The 15,774-nt window shown below is 57.0% G+C and overlaps 1 protein-coding gene across 5 annotated transcripts in view; it reads right to left on the reverse strand.

Moving 5' to 3' along the window:
- Nucleotides 1-15,774, reverse strand: part of TMCO4 (transmembrane and coiled-coil domains 4) — a 100,863-nt gene that overhangs the window by 16,103 nt on the left and 68,986 nt on the right. Inside the window, exon 13 of one of the 5 annotated variants that reach the window (XM_062190548.1) lies at nt 4,626-4,950. The exons of the other annotated variants lie outside the window; for them this stretch is intronic. Coding sequence (XP_062046532.1) covers nt 4,925-4,950 — 26 coding nt within the window. The 3' untranslated portion in view covers nt 4,626-4,924. Of the gene's footprint in view, nt 1-4,625; nt 4,951-15,774 lie in introns of those variants that run through there. 5 annotated transcript variants of the gene reach the window in all.

Here is a 15,774-nt window from a genome sequence, read left to right on the forward strand (position 1 = left end):
GAGGCCATTTCGGGAGTGAACCTGTCTATCTCTTGATGTGTCTCTAACAAAAAAATTGAAAGGCACAGAAGAAGACTCAGGGTGTCCAGCAGACCTCTCGGCTGACTCCTGGCTCAGCTCAGGGTCCCCATCGCTAGGGGCAAAGATGCAGGGCGAGTTACAGCCACACAGTGCGGTGGATGCTCCTGGGCTCACCATCTGCTGCCAGGGTTTCCAGGCTGTGCGCAATGCGGCCGAGATGCATAGAATTCCTGGATTCACAGGGACGTTTGATCATCCGTGTTTCTCTGTTAGCAGACGCTGGAAGTCTGACTCCTACAGCGTGTGCTCTGTGGAGAAGTGGGTGGGGCCGCCACCTGTGGTACCTTGCATCTCCTATGGGCACCGGTTTTTGTCCCAGCTGCCCCACCTCTGATCCAGCTCCCTGATATCGGCCTGGGAAAAGCAGCAGAGGATGGTCCAAGTGCTTGGGCCCCTGCCACCCACATGAGAGACCCAGCTGAAGCTCCTGGTTCCTGGCTTTGGCCTCGCCCAGACCTGGTCATTGCAGCCATCTGGAGAGTGAATCAGTGGACAGAAAATCTTTCTCTCTCTCTCTGTAACTCTGACTTTCAAATAAATACATAAATCTTTACTTATTTATTTTAGGATTTATTTGAGAGGGAGAGAGAGAGAGAAAGAGAGAGAGAGAGAAAGAGAGAAAGAGAGAGAAAGAGAGAAAGAGAGAGAGAGAGAGAGAGAGAGAGAGTCTTTCATTGGCTGGTTCACTCCCTAGATGGCCACAATGGCCAGAGCCATGCTGATCTGAAGCCAGGAGCCAGGAGCTTCTTCTGGGTCTCCCACGCGGGTGCAGGGGCCCAAGGACTTGGGCCATCTCCCACTGCTTCCCAGGCCACAGCAGAGAGCTGGATGGGAAATGGAGCAGCTGGGACTTGAATCAGTGCCCGTATGGGATGCCGGTGCCATAGGTGGAGGCTTAGCCTGGTACGCCATAGCGCTGTATACCCCCCACCCCTGTAAATCTTTACACAAGAAAAAAAGCAAGGGTCACACACTCAGTGAGGTTGGGAGCCACCCGTCACCTGGAAATGGCCTGACCTTTGGCACTAGAAACCTGGCTGCACCCTCGTTTTGCCAGGGTATGAACGGATGGAGTCAGCTCTTCATTAACGAGGGGCTCGGCTTCCTCCCCTGTTGACGCCCAAGGGCAAGGGCACCGCTGTGTGGTCAGGGCTGTGTGAGGCATGCTGGCCAGTGGGGGCTGCTCCACTGTCTGCCCACAGACCACCCACTCGGCAGTCACGTGGAAGAGGTGTGTGCGGAACACTGGGCAGGCAGCTGCTCACCGCAGCCCAGCAGTGGTCGGGGTGGGGGTGGGGGTGCCCAGCAGGGGGTGGCAGTGACCACAGCCATCTTCTCCGTTATAGCAGAGAGGAGAGCCTCCACAGGGAAGCAGCCCAAGAGCTGCAAATCACGGTTAAACATTTTTCTCATTTACTTGCTTGGTTTAAAACAATTTTTATTTAGGAGCCAGTGTTGTGGCACGCTGGGTTAAGCCCCTGCCTGCAATGCCTGCATCCCGTATGGGCACTGGTTCCAGTCCCAGCTGCTCCAATTCCAATCCAGCTCTCTGCTACTGTGCCTGGGGAAAGCAGCGGGAGATGGCCCACATGCTGGGCCCCTGTACCCACGTGGGAGACCCTGATGGAGTTCTAGGCTCCTGGCTTCGACCTGGCCCAGCTCTGGCCATCGCAGCCATTTAAGGGTGAACCATAGAATGGAAGAGCTCTCTCTCCCTCTCTCTCAACAGATAAATAAATCTTTAACATTTTAAAAATTTATTTTTGAGAGACAGAAATGTCCCATCTGTGGCTGACTCCCCAAATGCTTTTAACAGGCAGGAGCAGAGGTGCAATCCAGTTATCCCAGAAGGGTGACTGGCAGGGAGCCAGTGGCTGGAGCCGTGTCGGCTGCCTCCCAGGAGCTGTCTTAGCAGGAAGCTGGAGGCAGGAGCTGCAGCCCGGAATCAAACCCAGGTGTGCTACTGTGGGACGCAGGTGTCTCGATGGGTGTCTTTACCACCAAGATAAATGCCTGTGTCAGCTTTTCAACGCTAGTGTGGTAAAACACACACAATTACATCCTCTCTTAGTGCACAGGCGCCTCTCTCGTGCAGGTGTCTCGGCAAGGTTTATCCGACAGAATGTGGATAGATCCATTCGTCGGAAAGCTGCTCCTATGAATCTGGCTTGCCCTGCTTTACCTGGGACTCCTGCCCAGCAGCCTGGGGTCTCCTCTGCTTTTCCCCACATGTAGTGAGCTGGGCACAGCCCCCCCACCTCCACCCCAAGAGCCAACTTCAGTTTGCACGCCAGCCTTGGTCTTGAAAACTGTGCAGGAGCTGAGTTTTTGCAAAAACGGTACACTCTTCAGATGTGCCCAGGGGGCCCAGCGATTCGAAAGCATCTCACAGAGATCCTGCAGGGAGGGCCCAGGGAAGAGCCATCCGGAGCCCCACCTCTGTCACCGTGCCCTTCCCCGCAGAGCCAGGCAGGGCTGGGAGCAGCCTCCCATGGGAGTCACGTGGCCAGCCCCGCGACCGCAGGCACTCCCACATGCCCGGCACGTCGTCGGCTTCGGTCACGAGATCCTCCCGGGACGGAGCAGCAGGAAGGACAGCGGCTCTCCTGCCTCCTGGCAGGGGCTCGTGTGTGCAGCGAGAGATAAGGCAGGACGCTAAGGAGAGGAGTTATCTCCCGACTGCAGGCGCAGGAAACCGACTTTGGAGGAAATGATGAACATGGCACCTGCTCCACGGCGGCTCAGCGGGAAGATGCACGCACGGCGACGGCACAGAGGGAAGCCACAACAGGCAGAGGGACAGTGGGGGTTGAAAGGGGGCTTTGACCGCACCCCGAGGTTGGAGATGAAGCCTTGGGGGGTCATTGCAGTTCCGCGGAGGAGAAGTGCATCACGGGGAAGTGAAAGGGCCGGCATGATTTTCGGCCCAAGAGACTGGGCCTGGGGTGTGTGAGCGCGAGGAGACCCCGCCTCCGTCATCTCACATGGGCGGCAGGGCTGCTAACTTCAGAGGGGCAGGGAGCGGCACCGAGAGAGGTTTTGCCGCGACGCAGTTTTTTAAACAAAGTTCTGGGGTTGTATTCCTTGGCCCTCTTCTCTAACAGCCCCTTCATCATCGCAACCCACACGGGACAGGCTCAGAGCATCGCGCTTTGCACACCTGCTCTTCTGGCAGGGAGGCCCGAGGGGGCACAGCAGCTCCGTTCCCCGGGAGACCCTGCGCAGAGGCAGTAAGCAGCCTGTTCAGGGCCACACAGGATGTGGCAGGGGATTTGCTTATCCCTACAACTTCCCTCCCATTCTCTGGTTCCACTTCCCTTTAAACATCTCTCTCTCTCTCTCTCCCTTTTAAAGATTTATTTATGGGGCCGGTGCTGTGACACAGCAGGTACAGTGCCTGCAACACTGGCTTCCCATATGGGCACGAGTTCCAGCCCCGGCTGCTCCACTTCTGATCCAGCTCTCTGCTAATGCACCTGGGAAAGCAGTGGAAGATGGCCCAAGTGCTTGGGCCCCTGCACCCATGTGGGAGACCATGAGGAAGCTCCTGGCTCCTGGTTTTGGATCAGCCCAGCTCCGGCGGTTTAGACCATTTGGGGAGTGAACCAGCAGATGGACGAGCTTTCTCTCTCTGTCTCTCCCCTTCTCTCTTTGCAACTCTGCCTTTCAAATCAATCTAAATAAATTAATAATCTAAAGCATTATTTGTAAGCAATCCTCTTTTTTGCCTTTTAAGATTTTATGGTTGTAGTTCTGCAATGTAATACTTTGTACCTTCAGGTACAACATATCTACCTTAAGACTTACGTTCCTTGAATCTCAGGAATCAACCTGGGAAATTCTCAGCCATTTTTTTGTATCTCTCCTCTGTCAGCTCCTGTTGGGATCTACAGCAGGCACTTGTCGAACCCTGGCTTCTGGTTCCTACTTGCCCCTCATTTCTCTCTCCACGATGCGTCACGGTAGCCCTTTCACATGATCTGGGTTCTCTCTCCTTCTGTCTTCTGTGTCCAATCTGCTGTCTGACTCATCCAGGAAGGCTTTCATTGCAATGACTTTTTTCATTTTTAGATTTTTTTTTAACTTTAACAGATTCAATACAGTTCAGATACAATTCTTAATGCTTTTCCCTCCCTCCCATTTTCCCTTTTCTTTTCTTTATTTCAAGATTCATATATATATTTGAAAGGCACAGTTACAGAGAGAGACAGAGAGAGAGAAGGAGAGACAGAGATCTTTCATCTGTTGGTTCACTCCCCAAATGGCTGCAATGGACCAGGGCTGGGCCAGGCCGAGGCCAGGAGCCTGGAACTCTGTCCAGGTCTCTCATGGGTGGTAGGGACCCAAGTACTTGAGCCATCACTGTTGCTCCTGGGATTTACGTTAGCAGGACCCTGGAATCAGAGTTGGGACTCGAACTGGGCGCTCTTATATGGGACAGAGGCATCCCAAGCGACTTCTTAACCACTGTGCCAAAGGCTTGCCCTGTACTGTTTTTGTTGCTAATTAATATTTAAAAGATTTATTTATTTGTTTGAAAGTCAGAGTTACACAGAGAGAAGAGAGAGAGAGAGAAACAGAGAGACAGAGAGAAGAGGCAGAGAGAAAGAGAGGTCTTCTAACTGCTGGTTCATTCCCCAACTGGCTGCAATTGCTGGAGCTACTCCGATCCGAAGCCAGGAGCTGGAGCTTCTTCCAGGTCTCCCACGCAGGTGCAGGGGCCCAAGGATTTGGGCCATCTTCTACTCCTTTCCCAGGCCATAGCAGAGAGCTGGATTGGAAGTGGAGCAGCCGGGACTTGAATTGGCGCCCATGTGGGATGCCGGCACCATAGGTGGAGGCTTTACCTGCTATGCCACAGTGCCGGCCCTGTTAATTAATTTTTGAAAGGCAGAGTGATAGAGAGGGAGAAAGAGATACATAGATCAATCGATCGCTCAATTATCTTCCATTCCCTGGTTCACTCCTTAAATGACTGCAATGGCCAGGGCTGGTCCAGGACCAAGTCAGGAGCCCGGAACTCCATCTGGTGGCAGGGGCCCGAGCACTCAGGCCGTCGTCTGCTGCCCTCCAAGGTACATTAGTGGGGAGCTGGATGGGAAATGAAGCAGCCAGGACTGGAAGTGGTGCTCCGATGTGGGATACTGGTGCCACAAGTGCCGGCTTCAGCCGCTGTGCCAGCCCCAATCTGTTTACTTTGTACTATTCCTGTTATTTATGACAAGCTGCACCGAGGTGCTATCTCAGGGAAAATTTCCCCTTAGAATAATCTGTATGCAGAGACCAGGAGTTGATACAGAAGTAGGGACGAGGGGCCTCTCTGGTAAGGGGCAGTGATGTCAGCCATGATACTACAGGAGCCCGGTGAGCGATCCCACCTCCCGGTGTCTGTGGCTACTGGTCACGTGGCTCAGCGTATCTGAGTCCACGTGGCTCCTGGTGGTCTCATGACCAGAGCGTCAGGATTGCTTCCTGGTGGCCCAGCTGTTGTAAAACCGGTCACGGACCCACTTAGGCTGGGAGCTACTCCAGGTGCAGTGCGACTTCCAGCTGCTCCCCGGCCGCTGCCTGGAGCTGCAGCGCCCTGCACTGCACTCCTGAAGCCAACAGCACAGCCGCGGCTGGGGAGGGGCCCCCAGGACACAGAGCTCCCGGGGAGGGCTGGGGCGATGGGGCTTCATGGCCAGCTCCTGCATGAGCAGCCCCGGTGAGATGCACGGCCCCGGATGGCGGAGTGGCTGAGATCCGGCGGCAGCCGGCGCCTTTGAACGTCCTCGTGGACCCGAGTGGGTGTCCAGGTTACGCCTTGGCATAGGTGACTGCCTCGAAGCCCAGGTAGAACAGAATCACACTGTGAGCCTGCTCCCGGCTCTTCCTCCTCTCTACCCCGATCGTCCCCACCCCCGGCCGCCACGTGGCGGGAGCCTCCTGGTGCTCTGGGACGCTGAGGAATTCTCCAAATACAGCCCATTTATGAAAAATAAAAACGAGGGCCGTGTGACCTGATTTTGTATCATTTTGGTCATGAGGAAAGCCAGGATGTCTGATGGAGGCCCCTACGATAAGGAGATGCAAATCACCCACCTGGGGAGACCCCACGGACTGTAGAAAGCTCACCCCGAGGAACCAGTGCAGTTCCACGTGTGCGCCTTGGGGTGTGGACAGTCTCTGCCACTGCTCCCCTGCAGGCGTATGGCAAGTCACCCCAACTAAGAAGGGACTGCTGTTGGGGCCGGTGCTGTGGTGTACAAGCTTAAGCCTCTGCCTGCAGCACTGGCATTCCGTGTGGGTGCCGGTTCATTCCGGGATGCTCCACTTCCGATCCAGCTCTCTGCTATGGTCTGGGAAAGCCACGGAAGATGCCTCAAGTGCTTGGGCCCCTGCACCTGCATGAGAGACCTGGAAGAAACTCCTGACTCCTGGCTCCGGATCCAATCACCTCTGGCAGTTGTGGTCAACTGGGGAATGAACCAGCGGGTGGAAGACCTCTCTCTCTCTCTCTCTGCCTCTCCCTCTGTCTGTAACTCTGCCTCTCAAATTAAAAAAAAATATATTTTTTAAAAGACGATGGCCCAAGTGTTTGGGCCCCTGCACCTGCATAGGAGACCTGGAAGAAGCTGCTGGCTCTTGGCTTTGGCCTGGCCCAGTCCCAGCTGTTGTGGCCATTGTGGGGTGAACCAGCGGATGGAAGACCTGCCTCTCCTTCTCTCTCTGTGTCTCTGCCTTTCAAATAAATAAATAAATCTTTAGGGGAAAAAAATGGCGCTGCCGCTCCGAACATGGCGCAGCAGCTGCCAGGCCCTGCCTGCCCGGCTTGCCCGGGGCTTCCCTGCAGCCTGTTCCAATGCCTAGCTCTGCTCTCTGTGTGCTCTGGTGAATTCTTTCTCCTCGGTCTCCATCGGCTGCTTCCCACGACACTAATGGAATCAGATTTCTACTTTGTCTTTTTTAAAGTAAGAAAATCCTTGAGTAGACTGTTTCTCCCTGCCTCGGATCTGGGAAGGCTGTCATGGAAATAGGCTTACTTCCGGCAACGGCCGCTGGGGGGCGCACCTGCGCTCGGGCAGGCGGGAGGTCACCTCCAGGAACATTGGAGCTGGGAAGCACCCGGCTGCTGGAGAGGCCCCCACCCCCAGGATGACGCCCGCCAACACCTTTCCCGGGCACTGAGGAGGAGCCCTTCTCCCTGGAGCCTAACACATGCTGATCAAGGGAGATGAAAACAAGAATGCAATCGGTGGCACGGACGCTTCTCAGGAAGTAGCAGCGGCTGCAGAAGCCCCAAGGAGAGGCGCGGCAGACCCCTCCCCAGCAAGCACCTTGTGGACACTCACTGTGGGCTGGGCTGGGCAGCCCGTGCTCTCTGGAGGCTGCCGCGAGGGGGCGCTGTGGCAACCACGGGAGCTCCGGGGGTCTCCAGAGCCGGTGTGTGTGTGTGTGTGTGTGTGTGTCTCCAGAGCGGGGCCCTCCTCCCGGAACTTCCAGAAATGCCTTCTGCTTGGAGCGTTGCAAGTGGCCGGCAGACCACACCCCAGGGCACCCGCTGCCGTGACCCTAACCCCTAACTGGCTGAACAGACAAAGATCTCCAAGGGGCAGCAAAAAGAACCCAGGGTGTGGGACGGGTGCAGGTCCCTCCCTTGGCGACTGTTGCTTATGAGCTGTGTGACCACGAACAGATCCCTTGAGCTCTCTGAGCCTGTGCTCTGGAACAACGGAGACAGTGACCACGTGCCTCCCTCCTGCCCGGCTCCAAGCTGGGGAAGGGGTGCGAGGGGCAAGTGGTGTCCAGCTGCAGGGAGGGCGGGGCCCACACGTAGGGGCTGTGTGCACAGTCTCCTGGCCTCGTGGGGACGGAGTCTGCCTGTGGCTGTGCCCTGCCCGGCTGCCCGGGCAATGTCTGCTGGCTCGTGGGCAAACACGAAGGTGCCTCTGAAGTTGGAGGGTGGGATTCAAAGGTAAGAAGGTTTTGAACACCACGCGTGGGTTTTTCCGTAACCCGTGTTTTCCAGAAACTCGCCGTCCAGGTGTCTGCTCTCCTGTTCCTCTCTCACCCCGTTCTCCCGAGTTCCTGGCGGAAGCTGTGGTGCAGGGCGGGGTGGGGTGGGGCGGGGGGGGGGGGGTGCGGAGCCTTGTGGTTAAGACGCCCGTGTCCCTGAGTCGCTGTCGGGCTGCTCCTGACTCCAGCTCCCTGCGAGTGCAGTGGTCATGGCTCCAGGATCTCCTGGGAGATCTGGATCGCATTCCTGGTCCTCCTGGCTTTGGCCCCGGCCCAGTCTTGGCCGCTGTGGGCGTCTAGGGAGTGGATGAGAGCCCTGTCCCTGCCTCTCAAGGGACAAGTAAATAAAAGAAACCGTGGCTCGGGTCTGGGGTCCTCCCTGGGCAGTCACCTCCCTGCTCTGGATCACGGCTGCTGCAGGCCCCAGAGCTCAGGCCCCCTGCCTTCCTTGCAGCCTCTCGGGATTTACCTGTTCTTCTACACCTGCCCCCTCCTCCCAGATGCCTTCCTTGCCTTCCCGTCTTCCGGCTGCAGCCCTCCCTGTGCGTTGGGACCGGCATCGCTGCTGGTAAGGCTGGCGTTTTCCTTCCTAACGAGGTTGTCAGCCCTTTGAGGGAGGGCAGCAAGCTGTGTCTGAAGAGGCAGCGTAAGAGAAAGGTTAGAGCCAGAGCAGCTGCATTAGAATCCCTTGGCCAAGTTACCCAGCCTCCCCGGGCTGGGGGGTCTCCATCTTTGAAAAGGGAAGATGCAGCACCTGTTTCCGGGTCTAAGGGTGGCCACACCTTGCAAGGTGCTGGGAGAGGAGCAGGAACTGGCTTCTGTACCTGCCGGGCACACGGCAGGCACCCAGTACGCACCAGCTTCCCACTGCTCTCTGAGCCCGTGACCCAGATACAACAGAAGCGCCTGCTCACGCATAAAACGCCAAGCCACCCCAAGGAAAACCTAGCCTGAGAGCTGTCGCCTAATGAAGCCGTCAGAGTGCCCAGCCGTGCACCGGCGTGGAGGAGCTGACCACCCGGGAAGGCTCGCGGCAGCCCTCCCGCTGCCACCTCCCCTGTGCGCTCAGGCAGGGGCCTGGGACAGATCTTCCCACCCATGACCTTTCCCTGATGGCTCCAGCTCCGGCCCCCTCAGCCCCGACCTTTGCAGCCAGTCCTGGCTGCACACCTGAGGCCTGGATGGCTAATTAGGTCTGAGCCTGGGTGCTCAGCACTCGAGAGAGGAGGGTGCAACTCTCGGTCAGCAGAGGTTAGGCTGAAATACAAGGACTCGCTGCCTGTGGAGCTGGCGTCCCCTCGTCCCCTCTTGCGCTTGACAGACTGGCAGCTGACTCTTCGTTTTTGCACTGATGGCGGACAAGCTTTGAGCTGGGTCCACAGCTCGGCTACGGCACTGGGTAACAAGTGAAAATACAATAGGACGGGCAGGTGCTGTGGCGCAGCGGGCTGAGCTGCTGCTTGGGGAGCCCAGAGCCCACAGCAGAGCATCTGGGATTGTCCACTTCCCACCCAGCTTTCTTCTTCTTCTTTTAAAAAAATATTTATTTATTTATTTGAAAGGCAGAGTTACAGAGAGGCAGAGAGAGAGATCTTCCATCCATGTTTCACTCCCCAAATGGCTGCAACAGCCAGGGAGCCAGGAACCGGGGGCCAGGAGCTCCATCCGGGTCTCCCATGTGGGTGGCAGGGGTCCAGGTACTTGGGCCATCGCCTGCTGCCACCCAGGTGCATGAGCAGGGGCTGGGTTGGAAGCGGAGCAGCTGGCCCTCCGGCAGGCGCTCACACACAGGAAGCCGGCATCACCGGCGGCGGCTTACCCCACTGCACCACGCCAGCCCCGCACTCAGTCCTCTCACTGTCCATGAAGAAAGTGTTTTAGACCCATTGCCCAGGCAAGGAGACCAAGTACACGGCGCGTCTGCTCAGCCCGTGAGTCAGGGGCTGGGCTAGAATCCAGGCCCGGGCCTGGCTCCTCCGTGCAGCTTTCATATCGCCTATTCCCACGGATGTTTTCCCTGGTCCTGAGGTTTTACGGTTTTTAGTAAGTTGTTGGTGGCTGCACTTCCTGAAACATTCTTTGAAGATGGGGCTTTGTGTAAGTAAATAAACGGGCGTCTGGGTAAAAGACGGGAGGCAGAGGGTAACAAAGGACACGGCAGAAGGCCGTGGGGCTCACCGAGGCACAAAGCCTGGGGCACGTGCCCACCTGCGGCAGGTCCCTGTTATCCTCCACTCTGCAAGGCGGCCTTGGGAATTTTCTAGAAGGCCATGGGTTTGAGGATCCTGGCTAAGCAGGCGTGATGACTGAGAACTGTCAAAGTCAAGGGCAAGAACCCAGCTTCTGTTCCAGAACGCGACAGTGGGGTGGGGTGGGGGTTCAGGTGTCCTCTTCCCTGGCCAGCACTCCCCTGAGAACCCGGGGAATGTCCCTTCACCACAGAGGGGCGGGCTCTTCCCCGGTGACGGTGTCAGTGGTGTTAGCCAACCGCAGACCCCAGCAGGACACATGTTCCCGCAGGACCGTGAACAAAGGGCCGGGAGGGGGAGGGACCCGAGAATGGTCCCTGGGGAGGGGATTTCTCTCTGCACATGGGGTGGCCCTTGATGCTGTTAAGGCTGCAAACCACCTGCTGTCTAGTGGAGTTAGCCTGGCACCCAGCATGTAAGTAATTTTATTTAATCTCTCAAGGTGAGACTCATTCCCTCTGCTTGGCCGATGAGGATGGCTCAAAGAACTCTGTGTGGCTTGCACGGGGTCATGGAGTTGACAAGTGGTTGGCCAGGCTTTGGAAGCATCTGGAAGCCCTGATGCTGACCCTATGATCTTAACCATGTGGCGCTGAGAACCGTGGCCTTCTGGGTAGTCACTGGCAGGCTCTTTGCCTTGGCCATATCCTCATCCTGCACACAGGAGGGGACTTCAAACAGGTCCTACAACAAACAGGCGAGTTTTATTTGGCACAAAAAACCATGGGAAATCGAGGTACATGGTTTTTTTCATCATGCACATTTTGACAAACTCTTCAAAGACCCCTCGCACTGTAGAGCTGGGAGGAGGAAGTGTGCTCACCCGTGGCCAGGTATCAGGGAAGATGGGAACGCCGATGGTCCGGGGGTGGCTGAATGTGGGCACCAGCTCTGGCGCCGGAACAAGGGGGCCTGGGTTTCGTCCAGTCTCAGCTGTGGGAACAGTGTGTCCCCCAGCCTCCCTCCTCTCACGCCAGCTCATCTCTCGGCCTACCTTCTTCCTGGGCCTCCCACCACTGCCCCGGAGGGGAGCGGGGGTGCCGCTCTGATCAGCCAAGTGCACTGGACCACACACACCAGTGGGCGGTGGCCAAACCCCAGGCTCTGTTCCCTGTCTCAAGATGGCCACTTCCTCTCTCCCTGGCCTGATCTTCATCCCATGTTGGGGAGGGTCCTTCTCTCTCTCTCTCTCTTTAAAATATTTATTTATTTATTTGAAAGTCAGAGTTACACAGAGAGAGGAGAGGCAGAGAGAGAGAGAGAGAGAGAGAGAGAGAGAAAGAGAAAGAGAGAGAGATGGAGATCTTCCTTCTGCTAGTTCATTCCCTAGTTGACTGCAATGGCCAGAGCTGTGCTGATCCGGAGCCAGGAGCCAGGAGGTTCTTCTGGGTTTCCCATGTGGGTACAGGGGCCCACAGACTCGGGCCATCTTCTACTGCTTTCCCAGGCCATAGCAGAGAGCTGGATTGGAAGTGGAACAGCTGAGACTCGAACTGGCACCCATTTGGGATGCCGGCACCGAAGGTGGTGGCTTTACCCGCTACACCACAGCACTGGCCCCTCTTTCTCTCTCGACTTCTTTCTCCCATGATGAAGCCAGAGCTCCCATTTGAGGCTTTTGCATAGAGCTGACAGTGGGCTCCGGCTCTGGCACAGCTCCCTCTCTGGGGGCTGCTGGCCACCAGCCAGGTTGGCGCTCAAGTGGCGGGTACCCTGCTCACCAAGGAGCTGGAGCTTGTGTGTGCATCTCTCTTGGGAACCCTGGGGCTGGAGGGGGAGTGGTTTCCAGGGTTACAACTTGGGCACTGTTGGGTTCCCCCAGCCACAGCAGCCTCACACGTCCTACGCCATCACCAATGGTGGCTGCTTCTCAGAGCGAGTGCTCAGGGAGTGAGCAGGTGCAATTCAGCACTGGCAGCAGCTAAAGTCAAGGCCGTCTGCATCCCCCAGAGGAAGCACATGCCTTTCAAAGGAGTTGGCATGACCTTCACCCAAGACCCCTGGGGTCCATCAGCTTTTAGTTCCCATTAGAGCAGAGGTGAGACCAGTCCCTGTTCTGCTGACTCATGCCTGTCCCGAGAGCTGCCGTCGGGTCTAAAGATGTTCCTGTTGGGTTAGTGAGCCCAGAGGCGCGGAGTCCTGCAGCCTTGGAAAAGCCCAATTGGATAAGTAATGGAGACAGGGAGGAAGAAATTCTTTCCTGAAGCTCCAGTAGGAGCCACACACCGTGTTATCACATGCGCCCTAGTGGACGGCCAGCTGTATGGTCAGACAGCCCAGAGTTGAATCCCGGGTTCTTCCAGGTGCCAAGTCCCACGCTGGGGGCTGCCGGCAGAGGGGAGAACGAAAGGCACACAGTCCCCACCCTCAACCCCTAGAGGCAAAGCAGGCCACCAGCCCCTCCGTTGTAGGGTTGTCGTGTATTAAATGAGAGAAACGAGGCCGAGGCCTTGGCGCCTTGCCCGGCACAAGGTGGTCATGAATGACGGTTCTTCAGTCCCAGACTAACCCCCGAAGGCATCAAGATGGCCGGAATCTCACAGAGGTCAAGTGGCTTGTCAGCCCAGGGGCACCGTTCAGATTGAACAGGACTCCTGCAGACGTCGAACCCCAGGAGTCTTAACGCTGACGGGTAAGGGTGGAGACTTGCAGCAGGTGCTGTGGTGCAGTGGGCTAAGCCACCACCCGTGACACCGGCATCCATGGGTGCCGATTCGAGGCCCAGCTGCCCTGCTTGGTCCAGCTCCCTGCTAATGCGCAGAAAGCAGCAGAAGATGGCCCAAGTGCTTGGGCCCCTGCACCCACGTGGGAGACCCAGGTGGAATTCCGGGCTCCTGGTTTTAGCCTGGCTCAGCCCTGGCCACATAGCCACTTTGGGGAGTGAACCAGCAGATTGGAGGATCTCGCTCTCTCTCGCTCTCTCTGCTTCCCCCCCCCCCCAACTCTGCCTGTAAAATAATCTTAAAAAAATAAAAATAAAAAGGGGTGGGGACTTGCTCTGATTATGGCCAGGTGGGCCTGGTGGAGGTCTTCGGGTCACTAAGGGCTTGGCCTCAGGTGGTCGGTCCTGAGAGAGAGGGCTGATTTTACACCTGTGCGAGCTTCCTGTGTGTCTGTCACACCATGTGTGTGTGGCCCCTCTGCCCTGCAGACTCCGGACTAATGGGGCCACCTGACCTTGAACTGTGGACTCCAAACTCTGAGCTGAAATGAAGCCCTTCCTTCCCAAGGAGCTCGGCTCAGTGAAACAATGCAGGCCGATATAGGCGCCCAGACACCGCTGGGCAGAGCCCGGATCTGAGCTCAGATTTCTGGACTCTACATCCAGTGCTCCCTCTTGCACATCAATCTCAGCTGGTCGCCGTCAGCCCTTGCATCGTGAAGGCACCGGGCCAAGTGATCAAGGGAGAGCCCCCCCGGCAGGCGGCAGAGGGTGGGGAGCAGAGCTGATCTAATTAGTGGACCCCAGTGCCGAGGCTGGAGGCCATGCAGACTTTAATTTGCGGAATGAACAGAGCCAGAGGCCAGCTGGCTCGGCTGCTGCCGCCTTACCCGCTGCATGGCAGGGAGACCGGCAGACGATACCCACTGCGCTGTATGAATTCCCTCCCAGTCCTTTCGGGACGAAGAGGAGAATAAATGCATAACTAACCCGAAGCAGCAACCACCTTCGGTGGCCGTTTTCCGGTGCAGCCAGCTACTCGGAGCCAGACTGAATCGAGTTTGTTTTCCAACTGCTTAGTTTTTGAAACCCTCTTACGTCAAATACAATGACAGGGTGAACATTATAATAAGATCCATTATGATCTGGGGTCTAGAGTCTCCTAGTGCTTACCCAGAGAGTGGTTCTTCCTGGCTGTGGGCACCTGGACCTGCCCCTACCCCTGCCACCTGTTGGGGCCAGAAATATCCTTGGCCAGAGGGTCAGTCACTCCCAAGGCCAACTCATGCCCTTGGCTGGGAGACGGACGGTCGCTGGAGGGGGACTGGTCATCCCTGGGGATCCTGGCTATGTTCAGCTTCTGCCCACGTGGCACCACCCTTTGGCAGGTGCACATTCTGTCTTGGTTTTGAGTGGGCAGGACCTCTGTCTATGCCAGATCATGCCCGCCGGGCAGCCAGGGACAAAGTGGCCTGAGTGCAGCCAGGTCACCGGGAGCCTTTGGCGACGTGTCAGCCAGCTGGGCCTGGCCTCGTGGGCTGTGTGTCACTCTGCCAAGACAGAAAAGCCTCTGCCTGCCCACAGGCCTTGGCCATCGTCCCTGCCCATGGCCCCCATGAACAGATTAGTGGCTAATGTACTTGGCACCTCCTCTGTGCCAAGAGCTGGTGGCACATAGGTGACAAAGCAGACAGGAGCTGCCTCACCCGACCACCCTCTAGCAGGAATCGGGACCTGTTAGCAGAGGTTGTGTTAACGATACAGGGGAGGGGCCGGAGCTGTGGTGTAGCAGGTAAAGCTGCTGCCTGCAGTGCCGGCATCCCATATGGTCGCAGGTTCGAGTCCCGGCTGCTCCACTTCCCATTCAGCTCTCTGCTATGGCCTGGGAAAGCAGTGGAAAGGGGCCCCCATGTGGGAGACGTGGAAGAGGCTCCTGGCTCCTGGCTTCGGGTCAGCTCAGCTCCAGCTGTTGCAGACGATTAGGGAGTGAATCAGTGAATGGAAGACCTCTCTCAATCTCTCTCTCTCTCTCTGTAACTCTGACTTTCAAGTAAGTAAATAAATCTTAAAAAAAAAATCAATACAGGGGTGTGTGGAGATAGATGGGGAAAGCGCCAGGCAAGGGAGCAGGGAGGCGGCTGGGCACAGCAGGTGACCCAGGTGTAGGGGGTGAAGCTCAGCTCTGCCACCTCCCAGCTCTGACTTTAGGCGAATCCCTTTGGCTCTGTCTCCTTGTCTGCAGGCCCATGAGATGGGCTGAATAACATCTCACAAGAGGTTGCAAGGAGTAGGGTACATCACAGTCATCATTAGCTCCAGGCGTGCGTGCCCCACCCTGCCATGACGAACACCAAGAACAAAACCAACCCACACTCGGCCCTCTGGGACACAGCAACGGGGCCGCGTCTGGTTGGCTCCCACAGCGCGTGAGGAGGCACTGCATGCCCCGTGCACCCACAGTGACCGCATGGGGACGTGGCCTGCTTCTCCCCCAGAACTCAGGCAAACTCCAGGACCTTGGCCACCACAAGGGTGCGTCTCCCCTCTAAGTTCCTGTGTGCGTTTCAGCTGGCAGCCTGACAACTTTGTCCCTGTTTGCAAGAAGCAACCTTCCCAACTGCTTCTGAGTCGGGGGGCTCCCTTCCATGTGGCGGTGAGGAAGGGGCGGGGCCCTGGCGTGAAGGGTGGCCGGGAGCAGTCTGGACAGAGACAGGTATGGGTTGCCCCGAGGTCTCCTTGTGCCAAGGAGAGTTCGGGGTGTGGCTGACAGAGGGCAATTGATGG

The sequence above is a fragment of the Lepus europaeus genome, chromosome 5 (assembly GCF_033115175.1).
Source record: "Lepus europaeus isolate LE1 chromosome 5, mLepTim1.pri, whole genome shotgun sequence".
In the NCBI taxonomy this organism is placed as follows: domain Eukaryota; kingdom Metazoa; phylum Chordata; class Mammalia; order Lagomorpha; family Leporidae; genus Lepus; species Lepus europaeus.